Source organism: Lissotriton helveticus, chromosome 8 (assembly GCF_964261635.1).
Source record: "Lissotriton helveticus chromosome 8, aLisHel1.1, whole genome shotgun sequence".
Lineage (NCBI taxonomy): Eukaryota > Metazoa > Chordata > Amphibia > Caudata > Salamandridae > Lissotriton > Lissotriton helveticus.
Genome location: NC_136069.1, coordinates 1,692,039,286 through 1,692,060,161, shown reverse-complemented (window position 1 = coordinate 1,692,060,161; position 20,876 = coordinate 1,692,039,286). Strand labels below are relative to the sequence as shown.

Below are 20,876 nucleotides of genomic sequence, written 5' to 3'. Positions count from 1 at the left end.
ATAGTAAATCACGCTGCGTCCTCATCCAGGGAAGCCTTCCTAGTGATGAAGGAGCTTCTTAAACCACCTGAGCCTACTCCTGTCTATGATAGACCACAGGAAAAATGTCTGGAATTAGCCACCTACTTCAAAAACAAAATTGACATTATTATTAGTTCTCTCCCCTCGGTCTTGGGAACATCGCCCCCTTCTGAGGACTTCAGCATGTCGGAGAATCAACTGACGGCATTTGGCCCTGTATCTACAGGTGAAGTACTGAAGGTCCTCGAGAGCATGAAAAGCGGCTCACCTCGGGACCCAGTCCCGATGCGGTACCTAAAGCAGGCCGCCCTGGCGATAGGAGAGCCCCTGACCGATCTGATCAATCTCTCGTTCACTCAGGGGACAGTGCCACCTGACTGTAAAGGTGCGGTCGTCAAAGCGCTTCTGAAGAAGCCGGGCTTGGACCCGCAGAACTTGGCCAATTTCAGGCCCATCTCCTTATTACCAGGAGTTAGTAAGATGGCCGAGAGGCTGGCGAACCAGCGGTTATCAAACTTTCTTGAGGAGAACGGCCGGTTGAGGGACTCCCAGACGGGATTTCGACCAGGCCATGGAATGGACACGGCTCTGCTAGCAGTGGTAGAGGAGGCCAGAAGCACTTTGGATGCAGGGGGATCAGTGGCAGTGATCCTCCTGGACCTCAGTGCGGCCTTCGATACCGTCAACCATGGGGTCCTGATACAACGTCTAGCTGAGTTGGGTGTCACAGGAGTGGCCCTGGAATGGTTGGCCTCCTTTTTGGAGGGGCGTACCTTCGAGGTTTGGGAAGGAAATGTTAAATCCCCTCCCCTCCCACTCCACTGCGGGGTGCCACAGGGCTCATCCCTTAGCCCTACGTTATTTAACGTGTATATGGCACCCCTGGAGGGTGTGGTGTCTCCGTTTGGCTTTAAGACCATAAGCTATGCGGATGACACCCAGCTAGTGGTGAGTCTTACACAGCTGGAGAAACAGCCTGAGACACTCCATGCATGCTTGAGAGATGTGTTTGATTGGATGTCCAGGTCATCGCTCAAACTGAACGGGTCTAAAACTGAGCTGATGATCTTGGGCCAGTCAAGTTTTGCCCTCTCGCCAAGCAGCTGGCCCAACTGCATGGGCATCCCGCCCGACCCAAAAAAGGAGATTAAGAGCCTGGGGGTCTGGCTGGAGCCGGACTTGTCCTTTAGGACACACGCCAAGAAGATCGCGGGCGTTTGTTATGGAATGCTCCGGCCGGCCGTAAGGTTCTCCCCCTGTTACCAGAACTCTCCCGGAAGCTGTTAGTCCAAGGCTTAATCATCTCACGCCTGGACTACAGTAACGGGCTCTTTCTTGGAGCGCCAGAGTCAACGTTTAAGATCCTGCAACAAGTGCAGAACGCAGCAGCAAGACTGCTGCGGAATGTTCCGGCCAGGCAGTCAGCCAGGCCGGCTTTAAAAGCACTCCATTGGCTCCCTGTCAAAGAGAGAGTTACCTTCAAGGCCCTGTGCATCGCCCACAAGAGCATACAGGGGAAAGGACCAGCTATTCTGAAGGACATGATTCGCCCCTATAAGCCCACAAGAGCCTTACGCTCTGACAATAAACATTTCCTTCAGACTAAGAGAATCAGGAGAGCCCGCTCAGGGGGCAGGAGTTTTTCTATCCATACAGCGCTCGCCTGGAACTCCCTCCCATTCTCGCTGCGGTCCGAACCAAACCTTCTCAGATTCCGGAAACATCTGAAAACGTATCTTTTCCCAGAATAACTGCAGCTCCTCTGTTTCCTATTAGTAAGCCTGCTCTTGGTTTCTTTAAGCGCTGGGATGCCCTAGGGTAACCGTGCGCGGTACAAAATTAAAAAATAATAATAATAATAATGCAGTTGACGCATGCGCAGTTTAATTGCCTGTGTTTTACAGCCATTTTAGTAGCACTCGGGTTACTTGTTAGTAGTTTCTAGTAAGTGTAAAATGTCGTGTAAAATTGGTCATACAAAAATGATTAGTAGTAATTTATTACGAGGTTATATGAGAGGAGTATATCCAAGCAAGTTGCTTATGTGCATATCCTTGCTCATCACTACTGAGCCTTCTCAAGTGGCACTGTAAAAAGCAAACATCGCGAGGACCAACGACAACAATCAACTGTCCTGAGTGGTATTGCCAAAAGAGCATTGGTTCAATACCAAGCCCTGAATGGAATGGTCAGTCTAACTATCAGACAGTGGATCATATCCAGAGGCTGTCAGGCAGCACAGTCAAAGCTTGAGGGATAAATCAAGGAGTTGGACATGCCACTTGGGTGAAGTGCCAATTAGCAGGTCACGAGTCAGCCTCCCGTCATACTGAGGGTCAGTTATTTGTGCACCGTAAGTTGGATAATGGTAAGATTTGCTGCTTGTGGTGTTTTAAAATGGCAGAAATGCAGTATGATGTGCAATAAAAGAATATTATTATTATTATTATTATTAATTAAATTATCATCATCATTAAGGGCTTTTCAACATTTGGCATATTGCAAAGATTTCTATGGATGGAAAATACTTTGAGAGCATGAACCAGTAATAGTGATATTTGGTAACTCATGAACAACTAAACAAATATTGGTGCCATTTCTGGGACTGTTGACATTGCAAGTGGTTTGCTCACTGGTGGAATGCCCACAGTGCTGATGATGAATGGATGCTCAATCTACTGGTATAACCCCAGTGCATTGTGTGCATTTGAGTATAGGAAGTCCACATCGCGGATGTGCTGGGGAATTCGATTCTTGTGCCACAAACTGTCTGACAGGCATGTAATACAGCAGATGTTAGCACTGCCCCACATGAAGACCTCTGGACTGGATAGGCTGGGATATGCTTGCTGTGGTGCTGCTGGTCCTGCTGCTGTGACAAATATTGATGTCCTTTATCCCTATATCCGATCCTATCCCATGCTCCTGTTCATGATGTTCACAGTTCAAGTGACGCAGCACTTCAGGGAAGGGTGTGGATCATTGAATGTAACCTGTGGCAGGTTGATCAGTGATGCCCACAGCTGAGGTCTTTTACTTTGGCTAGTTACGTAGCATGCTTTCATCACTGGTTCACGAACCACGATATGGAGCACTGCTTGAGGTTAGCAAAATGAAGTTGTCAACTACTTTTTACTTTCACACATTTTAAGCCAAAGTGGTTTTCCCACCAACAGATCCACTTCACAATGTAAGCGCTATGGCACATCACTTATAACTGCTAGGAGTTTGTTATTTGAAGTTCAGCTTTCTTCACCCAGTAACGATTGACACATTGAACGTGCTAGGAATAAAAAGCTATTTTCTGTCCCTTTGAGCTGCATGTTCTAGAGTTTTTTGTGCAGTGAGTAGATTTCCCCAGTGCCAGATAGGTGGGGCTTCTGTTCCCTGGAATGTAATTAGTGCTGGGGTTGAGCTGTATGAGATGTTTTGTAAATTACTAGTACTATTCAGTATCTTTCCCACTTGGGGGAGTGTTCTGTTATTTGAATTACCATTCTTGGCCACATTTTTCCCTTACCACTTCTAATTTTGGGTTATGATTTCTTATTTCTTGGGTCAAGCTCTGGGGAAGTCCTACTTCTCATGAGACCTAGTTGGCAAGACGTGTTCCTGCATGCATCCATTTAGGTATGTGACTGTGAATTAAAGACATTTAGACATTACACATGTTTTATGCATGGACCATGCATCAAATTATTCAGCACATTTGTACTTCGGGCCCTTTATCTTGTAGTGCCTAAAGTAGAAACTATGCAACAATGCACTGTCAACCAATACCCTCATCTCTCACTTTCTTGTTTCTGTGTAGTATGCCCCCACTATATTGACACTACTTCATCTACATGTACCTCTACATCCACTCCACCACCTCATATACACCACTACACTACATAAAAATCTTTTTATAGGGATAGCGTTAAGTTTACCATTACATAAGGGATAGAGCTCGGTCTAGTAATAGGTGAATGAGTAGCAATTGTAGGTAGTGGCAACCAAGGAATGGTAGGTTTGCTTGAGTTAGTAACATACGACGTTGTGTTCTGTAGTCTAATCAAGACCCCAAGTGAAATGTTTGCTTTGAATTGCTCTATTCCTCCTTGGGGTGAGACATGCTTTATCTGGCACCATAAAAGTATGTGTCCGACAGTATCCATAGGTTCATTGCAATTAATGTTCACTCTTATAACTGGAAGAAGTAGAAAGGCTGGTGGCATCATTCTGCTGCCACTGAGGCCAAGCTGCTTTGATACTCAAACCTGGAGCGAGTGTGAGAGTCAGCAAGACATGAGTGAACTTAGAGGCCACACTGTTGGAAACAAAGAGCTCTTTTTGTGTTTACATTAAAACAGAAGCAAGGGAGCTTGAGTTCCTATCTACCTTTCTTTGTCCACTGCAGAATAATATTTTGCCTCATAGAATGTCTGCAAACAGCCATGCTATTTTCATATCTCTACAAGGGATTTCTATTTTTGTCTGATTACTCCTTATGACAAGAATTTTTTCCAGTTAATTATAGTAAATTAATCTATGGCACTGGCAATCATTGAATCATCAAGTTGTCATTATCGAAAACACAGTTATTACCTGACAGTAGGACACACCTCTTGCCATTGTCAGGAAATAGCTGCTGACTATATAAATATATTTATAACCATTTTCCCACGAGATGTTAGAAACTATAAAGACCTTACACTTCAGATCTCAGAGCCAGTACAGTCTATAACGTGCAGAAAATATTCGTCGACACAAGTCCACAAATGCTCCCTCACCCGTTCCTGGAAGACCAGCATCCATCATTTGGGCAGTCCTTCTGTCCTTTGGGTTTTAATTTGCCTGTTTTGAATAAAACAATACTTGTTAGCACACCGATAAGGAATCTGCAAATGCTTGCATGGAGCTACCTTTCTGTATACCATTTCTACTGGTCTCAGTGGTCAGTGTGGGATCCACAGAGTCAGGGTGCAAGCTCCAGAGCTGGGATCAGCAAGCCTATTCATCAGAAGGAGACATTATTATTGGAGGAGTCTTCATCGTACATTCAGGATTTGTATCCCATGGAGTTAAAATGAACGAAGAGCCTACGGAAATGTCTTGCGAAGGGTAAGAGCGATTGTAGGTGATATCTATTGTAGTATGCCTACAGAGTATGCAGAGTGTCCAGTGATACACTGTGAGGGCCAAGCCGATAGATGTCCATTAGGAGTGTCTCAACACAAAAAGATGATGACGGAATGCTGAACATTATCAAACATTCACCTCCAGTCACAGATCTGTGTTAAATTATTTCTTTTTAGCTCTCCATCCCACCGTAGTTTATACCCAGCCATTTGCAAATCAGTCTTCACCCTGCTTAGGAGCTGCTGAAGGCAACAGTAGCTACCTCTGCCTTCCCCATTGTAGCACATGCGATATGAAGTAAGACACAAGAACTGTATGTAATGTCCACATAATACTCTTCTAACAGTCCCTCTACGGGTAACAGAAGGCTGCCGAGGGATGGCAGTAGGATAGCCAAGGGCCAGAGGAATTATGCAATAATTATGGTTCTGCTGCATTTGCCACATCATCTGGCAACTGCTGCATAATCTGCACATTTTAACATTAAAAAACGTTGGTTCAAGCTCAAATGATTCAAAATTTACTACAACTACAGGGAAACATGTTGCCACCCAGTGGAGGACCCTTTGCAAAGGTTGACTGGTGACCTTTGTGTTGCTTATTTGTACTAAAGAGCTGCAACCTGTGCCCAGACAGGGTTAAAAAGTGTACAAATGAAAAACTAAAGACGTTTTACTATCAGAAAATGTGCTGCATTACACCCTTAATTTGTCTTTTCTTGCCGCATAATTTAGTCAACCCTGCTGCACAATATGGTCCTCTCCTGCTGCCTAATTCCAGTGGACCTATGATGTTCCCTTAGGTCAGACAGCGCATGGTGTCAGGTTCTCTAACCCTGATACTTTACTGAATCAACATTTATGGATCCATTCAATTGTTACGGTGTTTATAGAGGGGTTACTATTGATCTGATCTGATCTGGTGACGAAGAGGTTGTCACAGTATGTGTAGAAGTGTCAAGGCTGAAAACCTGTGAGGGGTGAGAAGAGATTTCCACATTATGTGTAGAAGAGATCATCACAGTATATGTAAAAGTGTCACAGCTGATACCCTGTGAGGAATGGGAAGAGATTGTCATAGTATGTGTAGAAGTGTCACAGCTGATAATCTGTGAGGAGTAAGAAGAGATCATCACAGTATGTGTAGAAGTATCACAGCTGATAACATGTGAGGAGTGAGAAGAGATTGCCACAGTATATGTAGAAGTGTCACAGCTGATACCCTGTGAGGAGTGAGAAGAGATTGTCTCAGTATGTGTAGAAGCATCACAGCTGATAACCTGTGAGGAGTGAGAAGAGATTGTCTCAGTATGTGTAGAAGTGTCACAGCTGATACCCTGTGAGGAGTGAGAAGAGATTGTCACTGTATGTGTAGAAGTATCACAGCTTATAACCTGTGAGGAGTGAGAAGAGATTGTCACAGAATGTGTAGAAGTATCACATCTGATAACCTCTGAGGGGTGAGACGAGGTTATCATAGTTTGTGTAGAAGTATCACAGCTGATAACCTGTGAGGAGTGAGAAGAGATTGTCTTAGTATGTGTAGAAGTATCACAGCTGATAACCTGTGAGGAGTGAGAAGAGATTGTCTTAGTATGTGTAGAAGTATCACAGCTGATAACCTGTGAGGAGTGAGAAGAGATTGTCTTAGTATGTGTAGAAGTATCACAGCTGATAACATGAGAGGGGTAAGAAGAGATCATCACAGTATGTGTAGAAGTATCACAGTTGATAACCTGGTGGGGTGAGAAGAGATTACCACAGTATATGTAGAAGTGTCACAGCTGATACCCTGTGAGGCGTGAGAAGAGATTGTCACAGTATGTGTAGAAGTGTCACAGCTGATAATCTGTGAGGAGTAAGAAGAGATCATCACAGTATGTGTAGAAGTGTCACAGCTGATAAACTGTGAGGAGTGAAAAGAGATTGCCTCAGTATGTGTAGAAGCATCACAGCTGATAACCTGTGAGGAGTGAGAAGAGATTGTCTCATATGTGTAGAAGTATCACAGCTGATAACCTGTGAGGAGTGTGAAGAGATTGTCACAGTATGTGTAGAAGCATCACAGCTGATAACCTGTGAGGAGTGAGAAGAGATTGTCTCAGTATGTGTAGAAGCATCACAGCTGATAACCTGTGAGGAGTGAGAAGAGATTGTCTCAGTATGTGTAGAAGTATCACAGCTGATAACCTGTGAGGAGTGAGAAGAGATTGCCACAGTATGTGTAGAAGCATCACAGCTGATAACCTGTGAGGAGTGAGAAGAGATTGTCTCAGTATGTGTAGAAGTATCACAGCTGATAACCTGTGAGGAGTGAGAAGAGATTGTCTCAGTATGTGTAGAAGTGTCACAGCTGATACCCTGTGAGGAGTGTGAAGAGATCGTCACAGTATGTGTAGAAGTATCACAGCTGATAACCTGTGAGGAGTGAGAAGAGATTGTCTCAGTGTGTGTAGAAGCATCACAGCTGATACCCTGTGAGGAGTGTGAAGAGATTGTCACAGTATGTGTAGAAGCATCACAGCTGATAACCTGTGAGGAGTGAGAAGAGATTATCCCAGTATGTGTAGAAGCATCACAGCTGATAACCTGTGAGGAGTGAGAAGAGATTGTCTCAGTATGTGTAGAAGTATCACAGCTGATAACCTGTGAGGAGTGAGAAGAGATTGCCACAGTATGTGTAGAAGCATCACAGCTGATAACCTGTGAGGAGTGAGAAGAGATTGTCTCAGTATGTGTAGAAGTATCACAGCTGATAACCTGTGAGGAGTGAGAAGAGATTGTCTCAGTATGTGTAGAAGTACCACAGCTGATAACCTGTGAGGAGTGAGAAGAGATTGTCTCAGTATGTGTAGAAGTGTCACAGCTGATACCCTGTGAGGAGTGTGAAGAGATTGTCACAGTATGTGTAGAAGCATCACAGCTGATAACCTGTGGGGAGTGAGAAGAGATTGTCTCAGTATGTGTAGAATTACCACAGCTGATAACCTGTGAGGAGTGAGAAGAGATTGTCTCAGTATGTGTAGAAGTGTCACAGCTGATACCCTGTGAGGAGTTTGAAGAGATTGTCACAGTATGTGTAGAAGCATCACAGCTGATAACCTTTGAGGAGTGAGAAGAGATTGTCTCAGTATGTGTAGAAGTATCACAGCTGATAACCTGTGAGGAGTGAGAAGAGATTGTCTCAGTATGTGTAAAAGTACCACAGCTGATAACCTGTGAGGAGTGAGAAGAGATTGTCTCAGTATGTGTAGAAGTGTCACAGCTGATACCCTGTGAGGAGTGTGAAGAGATTGTCACAGTATGTGTAGAAGTGTCACAGCTGATAATCTGTGAGGAGTAAGAAGAGATCATCATAGTTTGTGTAGAAGTATCACAGCTGATACCCTGTGAGGAGTGTGAAGAGATTGTCACAGTATGTGTAGAAGTGTCACAGCTGATAATCTGTGAGGAGTAAGAAGAGATCATCATAGTTTGTGTAGAAGTATCACAGCTGATAACATGAGAGGGGTAAGAAGAGATCATCACAGTATGTGTAGAAGTGTCACAGCTGATAACCTGTGAGGGGTGAGAAGAGGTCATCACAGTATCTGTAGAAGAGTTACAGCTGATAACCTGTGAGGGGCAAGAAGAGATTATTTAAATATGTGTATCACAGCTTATGTCCTGTGAGCATTAAGAACAGTTTATTACAACTCGCGACTGGGTGAGAACTCTTTAATAAAGTGTCTGTACATAAAGGTCGCAGCTGATTTGAGATGCAGGTCAAGAACAGTTAATTCCAACATGTGTAGATGGGTCAAAGCAGAGAATGTGAGGGTTAAGAACAATTCATATTACTAAGGATAAGGAAATATCCCAATAATGAGAACAGCTTTATTTCCTTATTACAGGTGCTTTCTGATGTCAAAACGCACCTGTAATAAGGAACAACATCAGAAGGCGCCTGTAATAAAGTATAATTAGTGTCTTCTGATGTCACACCTCATAAAGTCAGGGCAGCATGTTACCTACTTTCCTCTGGCAGCACGATATGAAACTATACATTTTTTGCAGCTAAAGATAACAAGCTTTAAGGGTAACTGTGAGGAAACCGAGAAGAATCTTATTGAAACTTTGCTGTTTTTTCAATGAATACTTTTTAACACAAGGCACAGGGAAGCTTCTGAACTTACATCAATATCTTGCATCTTTTTATTTACCATGTGCTATAATAAATGAAACCTCTATGCAGTTCTGCTCCTCTGTACTTGGAAAGGTAGAAAATGATTATGTGTTTCTTTTATGTTGTATGTTAGACCAGACATCCCTGACATAGTATCAATCTTCATAAAAATACCAAAATGTTCCTTAGTATTATATGAGATAAAGTATCCCCAACTGTACATTATAAGGATATTGCAAGTCAACTCGGAGTTCCATGACCTTATAAAGGCTCTATATTTCATAGAACTCCTTGTTGACCTACAGTATTCTTATAATGTACAGTAGGGTGTCCCTTATCTCATATATTACAGTATGTATAAAAGTCTCTAAACTGACCATCTGTAAGGTATGAGAATATTTTACTACAGTGTGCATTCATTTGTCACAGATGCTATACTCTGTGGGCAAAGAACAGTTTATTACAACATGTGTAGAGGTAGCACAGCTGATATCTTGTGTGGGATACAAAAAGGGATAAGAACTATAAATCACCCCCATAGTTATTGACGTCAGATGCATTGTAAAAACTAAGGAGAAGAAATGTGTGAGTGTGATGACCCTACAATTAGTAGGCACCTAAAAATCTATGCTAGACTTTTAAAAAGAGGAAACACAGCAGTCTCTTTTAGCTCATCTGGATAAAGGTCTCTGTCCACTCGAGCACTGAGTATAAATAAATATCCTCTGAAAACAAGCTGGTATTGTGTAGTACAAGAACAGCAGATGTATTGCTTCATTTATAGAGATTTGACAAAAAGGGTCCCTTCCTGCACAAAAACAATCCTGCATGCAATGCAGGTACACTGGCACCAAGGTGAAGGGTGCCTGTGTTGGTGCTAGGCTGCCAAAATGGCACCATCATTGAGAAAAGGTAGGAAAGCGGCATATGGCCTTAAACACCTTGCATTCCTACCCTTTCCCTGTCATGCAGTGCAGTGCAGCAAGGTGACTTGTTGTGCTGCACTTTGGGACTTTTTCATACATAGGACCTACAGGGTTTAATAAAGGGGAAATGTTGGCCTGGTTTGTTACTATGTGCAGTTTACATGTGTTGATAAAGTAATCCCAAGATACTCCACTCCTTCCCAACACCATTGACATCTGTAACTCCTCTCCCTGCGTTTGCTCTTCCTGTACTGGGCCGAATCCCCATTGTTATTCATTTGTCATAGTTCACCTTAAATCATGAAACTGTTTGGAACTTTCCCAACTCCTCAAGCAGTGCAGGTAATGAAACTGCTGCATTAGTTATACAAGATATCACATCATCATTGAACATTGAAAATGTGATCTATTTGCCTGCCACTATTGGGCCTTTTATATTGGAGTTTGAATAACATTCCTTAAACAGGGTCAAATTTATAAAGCAAAAGGTGAGAGTAACAGTAGACACCCCTGCGGTATGCTTTGAGGCATGGGTATAACCCCAGCCTGTTTGATTGTACCAATAAATACGTAGATGATCGTGGAAATCTTCCAGTATCATAGTGCAAATTCTGGGCCATAAATCTGCCTTGATTAAAGTTTTTTGTATAAGCCTCTCAGTTCACCCTGTCATAGGGTCTAGCAAGAGAAGAATAGTTGATTTTGGTTGCAGGAAACCATGGGGCATATTAGCAAGAACCTCGTTAAAATTATAGTTGTTTTAGTGGCAGGAATTGCTAATATGCGGTATAGAATTCCAATAGAAGCCCAGGGTAGATGTGCAGGACATCTAACCTGGGCTTCTATTGGAATTCTATAACGCATATTATCAAGCCCATTATCGTCGTTTTAGCAGCAGTTTCCCGCTGCTAAAATGGCGATAATTTTAACAAGGTTCTTGTTAATATGCCCCCTTGTTTCTAAGATTCAGGGCCCACTGGGTCATGTCCCTATTATTCTGCAGCACACATAGAAAGTAGAAAATGCCTCAGAGGATTGTTTTTGTGCAGGGAGGTGTACCATCCTGCACAAAAATCATCCTGCAGACATTCTCATACCATGGTGCAAGGGTACCTACATTGGCACTAGACAGCTCATTGTGTGCCAGATCAGGGAGTAGACAGAAATGCTCTGCAAACTCCTGCCCTTTCCCTCTCATGTTGGGCTGCAAGATCACTTGTTCTTATGTGCTGAGAGATGTTTTCATAAATATGCCCCTGGATCTAAAATAACTACATAAAGTAGGGTCTTTCTTTGGTATGGTGCGAAGCAAAAGGGTCAAATAAATCAAAGAAGGTATGACTCTCTGGTCTCACCAACATAGGCAAAAAATTTACAGAGAGAAGCAATCATAAATATTAACAAATATTTGATAAAAAAAAGTTGGTGAACTCATCTTGGCTCTGGGCATTTTTACCAGGAAGGCTTTTACGCATGCCTCAAATGTTTTCCTCTGAGATCCCTTCTTCTATCTTCTGCCATATATTGAGGGGCCATTTGGGAGATGTATATCTCAGAGATAGACATCCTAAAGACACCCGTTACAAACTCCTCACAATATAAGTCAGAAGAAAAGCATGTCAAGCAACCTGTGAAGAGTTAGGATCCACATCACTAGTGTATTGTGATTTCTGTCCAAGTCCATTACGAACTTTCCCTTCTCAACTGTTGTTTCTGCCAGGTGGAGCAAGTCTATTTTGCTGATTCCTCCAGCTCTAATTTCAAGATCAAAGAGGTCTAGTTGAGTCTGCCATGGTTTTACCATTCCACTGAAAAATCTATCTGAATGGGTAACCCCCACATGTTGTTGATCTTCGTTTTGTTTGGAGAAACTCAGTGACTAACTTAAGAGACTTGCATTTAGCCATAGTCAACAAGTTGAATGAGGGCTAGAGTAGATCCTGTGTGCACACTCAGGTCTCATTTTCTTGCACTGCTAAAATCTACTCCTTCACTTCAAAGTAATGGAATAGAGTTAATGTATCAGGGGTAGGCTTGTTCTTGATCTGAAAAGTGTTTATGACACGGTATGTGCGATCCAGTTCTATATGGTGATCCTCAGGCATTTACACTAGAGTGATAAGCAGGCCCTTAATGTCAGATTTCAGGTCCCCCTCAGCTATTGTCTCCGGGATTCTCCAAATACATGTGTTATTATGCCGTGATCTGTTTTTGCTTTCATCAACTTTTATACACACGCATTTGGTGTAGATTTTCCAATTGTCAGGTGCTGGTCTTCATCTGATCTCAGAGGTGGGCCCCCCTCCGCCAATGCATTAAGTTTTTAGACTCTGGTCTAGATTTTTTTAGAGAGAGAGCGGTCCAGTTCTGGTACTGCCTAGGGTGGTCTTACACAATACTTCCACTTTGTTTTTTAGTTTTGAAATAAGCAAATACAGATTACCAATCGTATCTTGAGCCTCCATATTATGTTCAATAGGTGGGGATACTCGCAGATCAACTTGCTCCTCAATCGGGGTACCTTGGGACAGTTTAACATTTTCATGAGGTCTTTCTTATTAGAGTATTTCTATGATTTCAGTCAGGTTGACATCCTTCCTGCTAATACTGGAGTCAACAAGCTGTGTTTTGTTGAAACACCTATGTGCTGTGATCAAGGACAAAACCTTATGCTGGCCTGCAAGGGATTTCGGGTGCTTTAGAAGTCTTCTAGGAAAGGCAACATCAAGTAGGTCAGTTCTTGTTTGTTGTCTTCCTATTTGTGACCCTGTAGAAAGTGTACTTTTCCAGGACACAATAGGAAGAGGTACCTGTAATTCCCACCACCTAGTCCAGTGTGGCTGTACTCACAATCACCGTATGTTATCGAGATGCACTTAGTAGGGGTGACATTTGCCACTCTTTTTCGCTCCTCAGTGGCCCTTACAAAAGTCAATCAATGCCGCCAATGTAGGCCCAATCTATCTGCATTGCACCTAGCTTTGTGTGCAAAGTTTTTGTTTTTGAGGCTGTTCTGGAAAAATCAGTTCAATTCACAGAGCATAGCAGAAGCAATGGTTTACTGTCATTGTCGGTACAGAAAAACAAATGCATGCTGTGTTTTAGTGGCCACATCAGTTGTGTCATCAGCCTGAGTACCCACAAAGTCTGCGTTTTTCAACTGTTGAACAATATAGCTTCTTATAATATCTAGCATACACTCAAGGAGTACATTTTGTACCTTTTAAGAGGTGTTTTTAAAAGCTGTAGCACTTGTTAAATGCACAAGGCCTTTGAAAATACCAGGATTTGAGGAACTTTCAGATTCATCATGCCCTCGTAATGCCAATTCAAAAGCTCCACAGAAACAAATGCAATCAATTATTTTTGACTGTATGTGTCTATTCCTATTGACTGCTTCATTGTGTTTCTTTACTGCTTTTTAGTATACGTCGCTTATGTGGTCTTCACTAGGTGTTGTCTCCCAACATTTCCAGTCTCGTTAGGTATTCCATATGAATTCTTGTGTGTGCATGCTTCCTATTTTATCCGACAAATGCTTCAAGTCTGTTACTCCTTTTATTGTCCAAAGAATGTCACCACCAAAAATCAAGTAGGGGAAACCGAGCAGAGAATTGTTTTAAGTATTCCCTGTAAGCCAATCAAGGTTTGTATACCCGGATTTTGAGAATGTACATGTGTGTTCCTCCCTCTATCTTGGACACTTTGCTGTAGTTTTAGGTCTGGCGGGTCAGGTCCTAATTGATTTACAATTAGTTTCTTTTTGCGTCTCAGTCCAATGAATGGCTTTGCAAGTAGCTGCTCTACTGTATTAATGACGTCTTACCAATCTTAAAGTTAGGCAGGGCACAGTGAGCGGGGTATTAATGATTAGGTTTCTCTAGTTTAAGGACACACCAAAATTTGAGCCATTTTTAGACAAGATTTGCCCACAACTGGCTAAAAATGCCACATATGAAATTTAGATATGGGATATTGAGCACTAATGCAGCTACATCAGGCTGGGGAACACAACGGCCAGAAAGCGAGGTCAATGATTTGTGTTCACTTTGTTCAGATAAATCAGCAGAAAATGACTCGCATATTCTATTTTTTTGTTCCACAGATGTCAGGCCAAGGAAAAAATGGATTTAACCCATCTGTCTAAACCTAGGTATTCGATCTTGCAAAGAGGCAGAAAGAATACTAAGGTCCGATACAGCACAAGTTATTGTCTTTAGCATAAGGAAATATTTACTAGCAGTGAGTTTTATAAGGGCTGAAGTAGGATTGAAGCTTTAATGAATTGCTCAACAATCCCAGGCATATCTAAAAGAAGGTGGTCCGAATGATGACCTGTTTACGGAATTTTATTGTAAATATTACCATGTACACATTGCTATCTGCTTTGAATGTAATGAGAAGGGCCACAAAATCTGTTTTGTACATTTGAAAAACCCTCTTTTTAACAAACATGCCTTTTTTAATCATATTTACAATGGTATTTATGTTTTCAACAAATGGGCTATATAAATTCACTGACTATCATCATCATATTTTTCATATAATTCTCCTATACACTGATATGCTAGACTTCTCTGTATTACTTGTACCAGAATTTGGAAATAATAGTTGTATGCATCTTTCATGGTTTATATAACCGAAATAAAGATTTTTAAATTGAATTGAATATTAAATATTAAATATTGAATATTAAAGTTACCTGTCAATCATCAGAGTACAATGGTCTGGTGCAATAACATCATATTTCTGTATAAATGCATATCTTGTGTATGATTGCACTATATCTCCAAGAACTCCCCTTTGCACAATATGACTGTTATAGCCTGCTACCTTGGTGGACCATACTAGTTACCATACTAGTTGCTGAAGGCCCTAAAGCAGACATATATCTCAAGCTACAGGTGAGGGTCTATAACAGGACAAGGAAGAGGGCCTTCAACAACTGGTGTAGCCCGAGGCAGCTGGGCTTAAAGACTATTATTACATTCCATTCACTGAGAGTAGAATGTCCCAAATTAAAAAGGAGGAGGCTGAAAAGGAAACATTGGAATGTTGGAGCAGAGGGCTTACACCAGCCATTATAATACCTGATCCAGTGCATTTTCTTCAATGGAACGTCCAACATTCAAATCTATATTTTAATATTGAGTACACAGACCCATGCCTCGAAATGATACTGATGTGCACCCACCCCACCCATCATCTAGACTACATACATATCACTTAACTACCATGTACATATAGTATAGCATTGTTAGACCTGTCAGCCCTAGGGTGGTCTTTCCCTGTGATTTTTTGCCCTTGCCTCATTTCTCCCACCTACTTTTTGTTTGCCCTTAGGTCTTCGGGCACCTTTTCATAGCTAATCTGTGTTAGGGTAAGGGTGCTCTCTACTTCCAACATGGCTTCCACTGGCCCCTGCTACAGCAGCGTGATCTTTTTAGTGTAGCACCCTAGCTGCCAGGAGCAGGCTGGATCCCCATACAATGTTGCAATGCCAGCCACCCCTCCCCTGTCCATAGGTAGAGTGGGGAAGCTCCTGGAACCTTCCATAAGAAAGGCGGACCTGATTTATGCCACCTTAGAGAGTGGTCACCTGACCTGGGCATACTTAAGCAATGGAGGGAACTTTTTCTAGTCAGTTGGGGCATCACTGACCAGGGGAACCCACGCAGGAGTTTTAGGTGGGAGGGCCTAGTTAGGAACCTATGCTACTGGGAGTGACAGAATTTAGGTGCTGCCTCTTAAGCTGGGTGAGGTGTCCTAGACTAGCCCCCTGATCTGGCCCAGTGGTAGGGAACCCCAGGGTCCATCTGCAGTGACTGAGGAGAAACTCTTCAAGCCTTCAACTCAACCCCCCCTTTCCTCAGCAACTTCAAGAAACCAACCTCCAAGGGCGCAGAACCATCCAAACAACCGAGAAGCTTACTTTTTTATGACCAGAGACTGCTGGGGGATTGACCAGGTACTGGACTGTGCTGCCCTGCGCACCCCCTGCCTGCAGTGGGCCCACCTTGCCCCACTTGTCTCCCCCCTTTACTGAACTGTTCTGCTACTCAACCTGACTGCAACCCTGCCCAGTTGTGGGAAAAACGCTATACTCAAGTCCCCTGCCCAGCGCTGTGTGTGGGAGACTGCCTACCCTCCTGCCAGCACTGTCGGCTGTTTATTTGGCCAAGCGCTGTATACTGTGGCCCTGCACAGCGCCGAGAAGCCTCTCCCCACAAGCGCTGGGCTGCCCTGCACCAAGCGCTCTCCTGAGCCATCTGATTTGCCCCAGGAGCGAGCACTGCGGTGCCTGGGCACTGCCTCCATGAGGCGCTAGCAACCCCCTACTCACCGCCGCAGTCCCCCGTGACGTGCCGGGTCTGAAGCGCTGTGACCCCCCTCGGTGGCCCCCGGTACCAGGAGAGGGCCGCCGCCGTGTTGCCGGGCCCCACCCGACTGAAAGGAGGTCCCGCGGCGGCCCCCGGAGCCTGAGGAAGGCCACCGCGTAGTCCAGTCAGGCCTCGTTAGGCCTGAAGCCATCACCGCCTCCATCACGTGACGAGGGCGCTCGGCCTCGTCATTGGCAGCACGCCCGTCTCTCTGTGCCGCGATTGGTCCCGCGGCCCCGGGGTGAACTGAGACTGGGCCCGTTGGCCCCCCTGTTAATGTGCCTCGAGAACCAGGAGGTTTGGAGATAGACACTTTTCCCCCATATATTGTTCTACCTGCCAGTTTCCAGTGTGAAACGTTCATGTTATTGGCCCTATTTACAAGCCTGCTAATGCAAGGGTGATCCTTTTCACGGTACTGAATTTCCTGCAGGGGCGGGCTTCTACAGTTCCCGATGGGGCTGAGGTGTGATACTTATGGATTCATTCTGATGGTATTCTGATGATCTGACTCTGGGTCGCAAAACGATCTGTATTCACAAGGAGAAAGGCTTGTGGTTGGTTACCACAGGTTAATCTAGAATTTATAGAATTACCTTTCTGCCTGCCGAGTAGCATACCGCGACAGGCTGTGTTCTTTGAAGTTCTCCATTGTACTGAAAGTACTTGCTGAAATGTTTTATCACTTTCTATGAAGTGCAATTTAGAAGGCGTCCACGAGAGGTTTAATGTGGTACTTTGATGCAATGCTATGGTTGCTTCTTGCAGGATCCTCCAGGTTTATGAAAGTACCCTCTTAGCCTGCTAAATAGTTTAATGCGACAGGCTGTGTTCATTGGAGTTTTCTGCTGCATGGAGAATATTTAATGAAATGTTTACCCTTTTACAGGAAATGCATTTTGAATGTGATTCATGAAATGTCTTAATGAGATGCTTTAATGCAATGCTAATGATTCGCTAATGCTTTATCTGCTCTGACCTAAAGCCTATATAAAAGATCTTGATTTTCAAACACAACCACTGGTGTGGTCTCCATTATTGCGTCCCACTTTGTGTCTCATTGGATGTGTGTGTTAAGTGGCTGCTTTACACGTAAGCCCCTGGCTGCCTTCCTGCTCGAGCCAAGCTACCCCACGGAGAACTGGTGGTTCCAGTTCTTACAAGCATCAGTTTCCTTACCTTAAACGCGGGTGTGCTTATGTTGTAGGGGGAGCAAGAGCGGCAAAGGAGGTTTGGCCCTCCTGTTCTTTGCCCAAAAATTAGGTAAAGTTTCTCAGGCTTTACCAGATGATGAAAAGAAAAATAGAACATCATTTAGTAGTGGCTACCAAACACATACATTTTACATCAAAAACAAGTTAATAAATACTACAATGCCTGTGAAAATCATTTTTGGTGAAAAAAGATATTCCTTTAACAAGTATTTTGTGAGGTGTGTGATAATCCTGCTGTGCTAGAGGGATGTTAAGAGGAAGGATATACTTTATAGGAGGAACAAAAATTACAGCAACATGTTAGTAAGTGCCCAATGATTTTAAAATCTAGCCACTCACTATAATGGAAGAGAAAAGGATGGTTTATGTTAGAGCACTGCACTTTGTGGGCTCGATTCACAGAACTAACTTAAGACAAAATCCTAAACTTTCTACCATTTTGGTATTTACAGAAGGCACTTATATTGGTACTCACAGAAGTCCTAACTTTAGGGCTCCTAAAGGCCTTCTGTGAATACCGAAAGTCTTAAAGTTAGGATTTTTCTCAGTTTAGGAGTAGTAAAGTTAGGGGTCCTAACTTTAGGACTCCTAAACCGAGACAAATCCTAACTTTAAGACTTTCAGTATTCACAGAAGGCATTTAGGAGTCCTAAAGTTAGGACTCCTAACTTCTGTGAATACCGAAATGAGTAAGTGCCTTCTGTGAATACCGAAATGGTAGTACGTTTAGGATTTTGTCTTAAGTTAGTTCTGTGAATCGGGCCCTGTGTGAGCCAGCCTACGCAAATGAGACGCAGACCTCTTTTAAGAAAAGGGAGACCTGTGTGTTAGGCTTTTGTCGCACACACACACTTATGTATAATAAGGTTGACAATAACTTGTGTTGTTAATCTTACACCCCGGCCGCCACCACAGCTTAAGAGTACCAGCATGCTGCCTTTGATCTTAAAATGCATTGTAAGACCCTCTTTAGAACACTGTGCATTACACACTTGCATGAGAAATCGAAAATTACCATTCAGCAGTCAGCCTAAATTGTTCTTCAGAAAATGCAGAGGGGAAACTGCTACACATCGAGGCCTGCAGCCTGCCAGCTCACCATGTGTCAAACTAAACTATGCATGCCTTGCACAATGAATGTGTGCTTCTTCTGTGACTGTCTCAGTTTGTTAATATGTAAGCCAACCTCCTTACTCTCAATTCCATTTCAGTGTTATGTTCAGTTGTTTTGTTTCTCAAGTCAACTGATATTCACTGCACCTCTTTTGCTGATTGTGTGTTATGTACAGCAATACTTCTGCGTTCCTCTATGCATTTAATGTGTTAATAATGTTAACTCGAATATGTGACAGGGACGTACATTCATATAATCAGACTGGCACCCAGTGCATTAAAAAAAGAATGGGAACTGAGATGCTGCATAAAAGGGGTAGAGGTGTCTGAGCTGGTGTGCATGGCTAAAAAACAAAACCTTCTGTAACATTTTTCAGTATTTCACCTTCCGGTAACTATATATAAAATAATACACAGCTTAAATCAAAATGAAACATAAGTTATGTTAATCAGTGAGAAATGCACTATTGTACATTATGAAACCTCTATTAGTTAATGCACTGCACCAGAGACCCACAGAACTAACCCCTGTTAAGTGCAGTGGAGAATAGTGACTTGTGTATTTTTAGTTCTACAAGGTCCCAGTCTGTGACAGTAAGCACTGTGAACATGCACATCATCATGTTATGCTTGCAATGCACACATTATATAATAGGCTGCTAAAGAATGCTCAAAAAGGCTTAAGATACAAAGGGGTTGATTGGGATGTAGGGCGCCCTACATCCTCCCCCCCCCCACCATATTAGTATGGCCGTCCTCCGGTTTTCCGCCGGTCGACCGGGCGGAACAGGGAGTATCTATGGTGATGGTGTCTGCTAGACACCGCCATTCATATTAGCATGGGCAGCAGAGCATGGCTTTTCATGGTGTAGACCCCGCCATGGAAAGCCATGCAGAGTCTGCTTTCGGGGGCCTGTTGTGGGGCCCCAGGGTATTGGGGGGTAGGGGGGCGGGGAAATGAAGGGTACCTATAGTACGTCCCTGAATTGTCATGGTGGTGTCTCTCACCTTGTGTATGACAATGCACACTGTGCATCCCCAGCATTGTGGTGGGTGGTGCAGTGAACACCGCCCACCACAATGCTGGGAATGGAGGATGCCACCGCCACAGTGGCATCCTAATTGCAGGTGCGGGACCGCCGTACCATTGGTGGCCGGTACCAGCAGCGCTAGGATGACATCCTAATCGGCCCCAAAGCGTTTAAAAAATGTAGATTTTTTGCAGACTATACATTGTAGTGCAGAATTTTTATAAGTGTCTTTTGGAAGCACCTACCTCACACAGCTTAGCTGCTAGCTCCCTTACCATACCCATCAAAGTAGCTGGTTTCTCCCTTACAATACATCTGAAAAAGTATAAAGCCGTATCTCAGGAAGCTTCAAGTGACACCACTAATCCAAGCCAAAATATCAACATCCAGCCCAGGCACCGTTTACACTTGCAGATTGACTAGTTGGCACGCACATTTACATTTCTTTCTTGGAAGCAGGGACCCGGACAGGAAGGCTTGTGCTTACCTGTCCGCAGTGCTTAATTTGTGAATAAATAGGTGCCAGGGCCCGCGATCGAAAGCCACTTACTCTCACACCAACCATTGACCCTGTCAATACTGTACAAACACACATCCCAACCATCACACTCCTAAAAGTGTGACACTACAGATTGTTTCAAGCCACCAAAACTATAAGAATGGCTTGGTTGCCAGGTAATGCTAATTTTTAATGTACATTAAATGAAAAAAACAACTGTTTTGAGCTCATCGCTAAATAAAACAAACATCATGTGGCAGACTGACATAAGAGCCAATATTGGCAATTAAAGAGCACCGGAAACCACCAGCTCAAATTTAGCACTGCCTGTCCGCCCCTCCCTCGGTTTCACAGCACAGGAGACTCTGGCCATACACTGTCTTTAAGACAACCATCCCAACAAGTGT

General features: G+C 43.4%; 1 protein-coding gene across 1 annotated transcript in view; it reads left to right on the top strand.

Moving 5' to 3' along the window:
- The first annotated feature begins 204 nt into the window (after nt 1-204).
- LOC144774108 (vomeronasal type-2 receptor 26-like) overlaps nt 205-20,876 on the top strand; it is an 81,877-nt gene continuing 61,205 nt past the window's right edge. Inside the window, exons 1-2 of the mRNA XM_078659134.1 lie at nt 205-621; nt 4,886-5,124. Of these exons, the coding sequence (XP_078515260.1) occupies nt 205-621; nt 4,886-5,124 (656 nt within the window). The remainder of the gene's footprint in view (nt 622-4,885; nt 5,125-20,876) is intronic.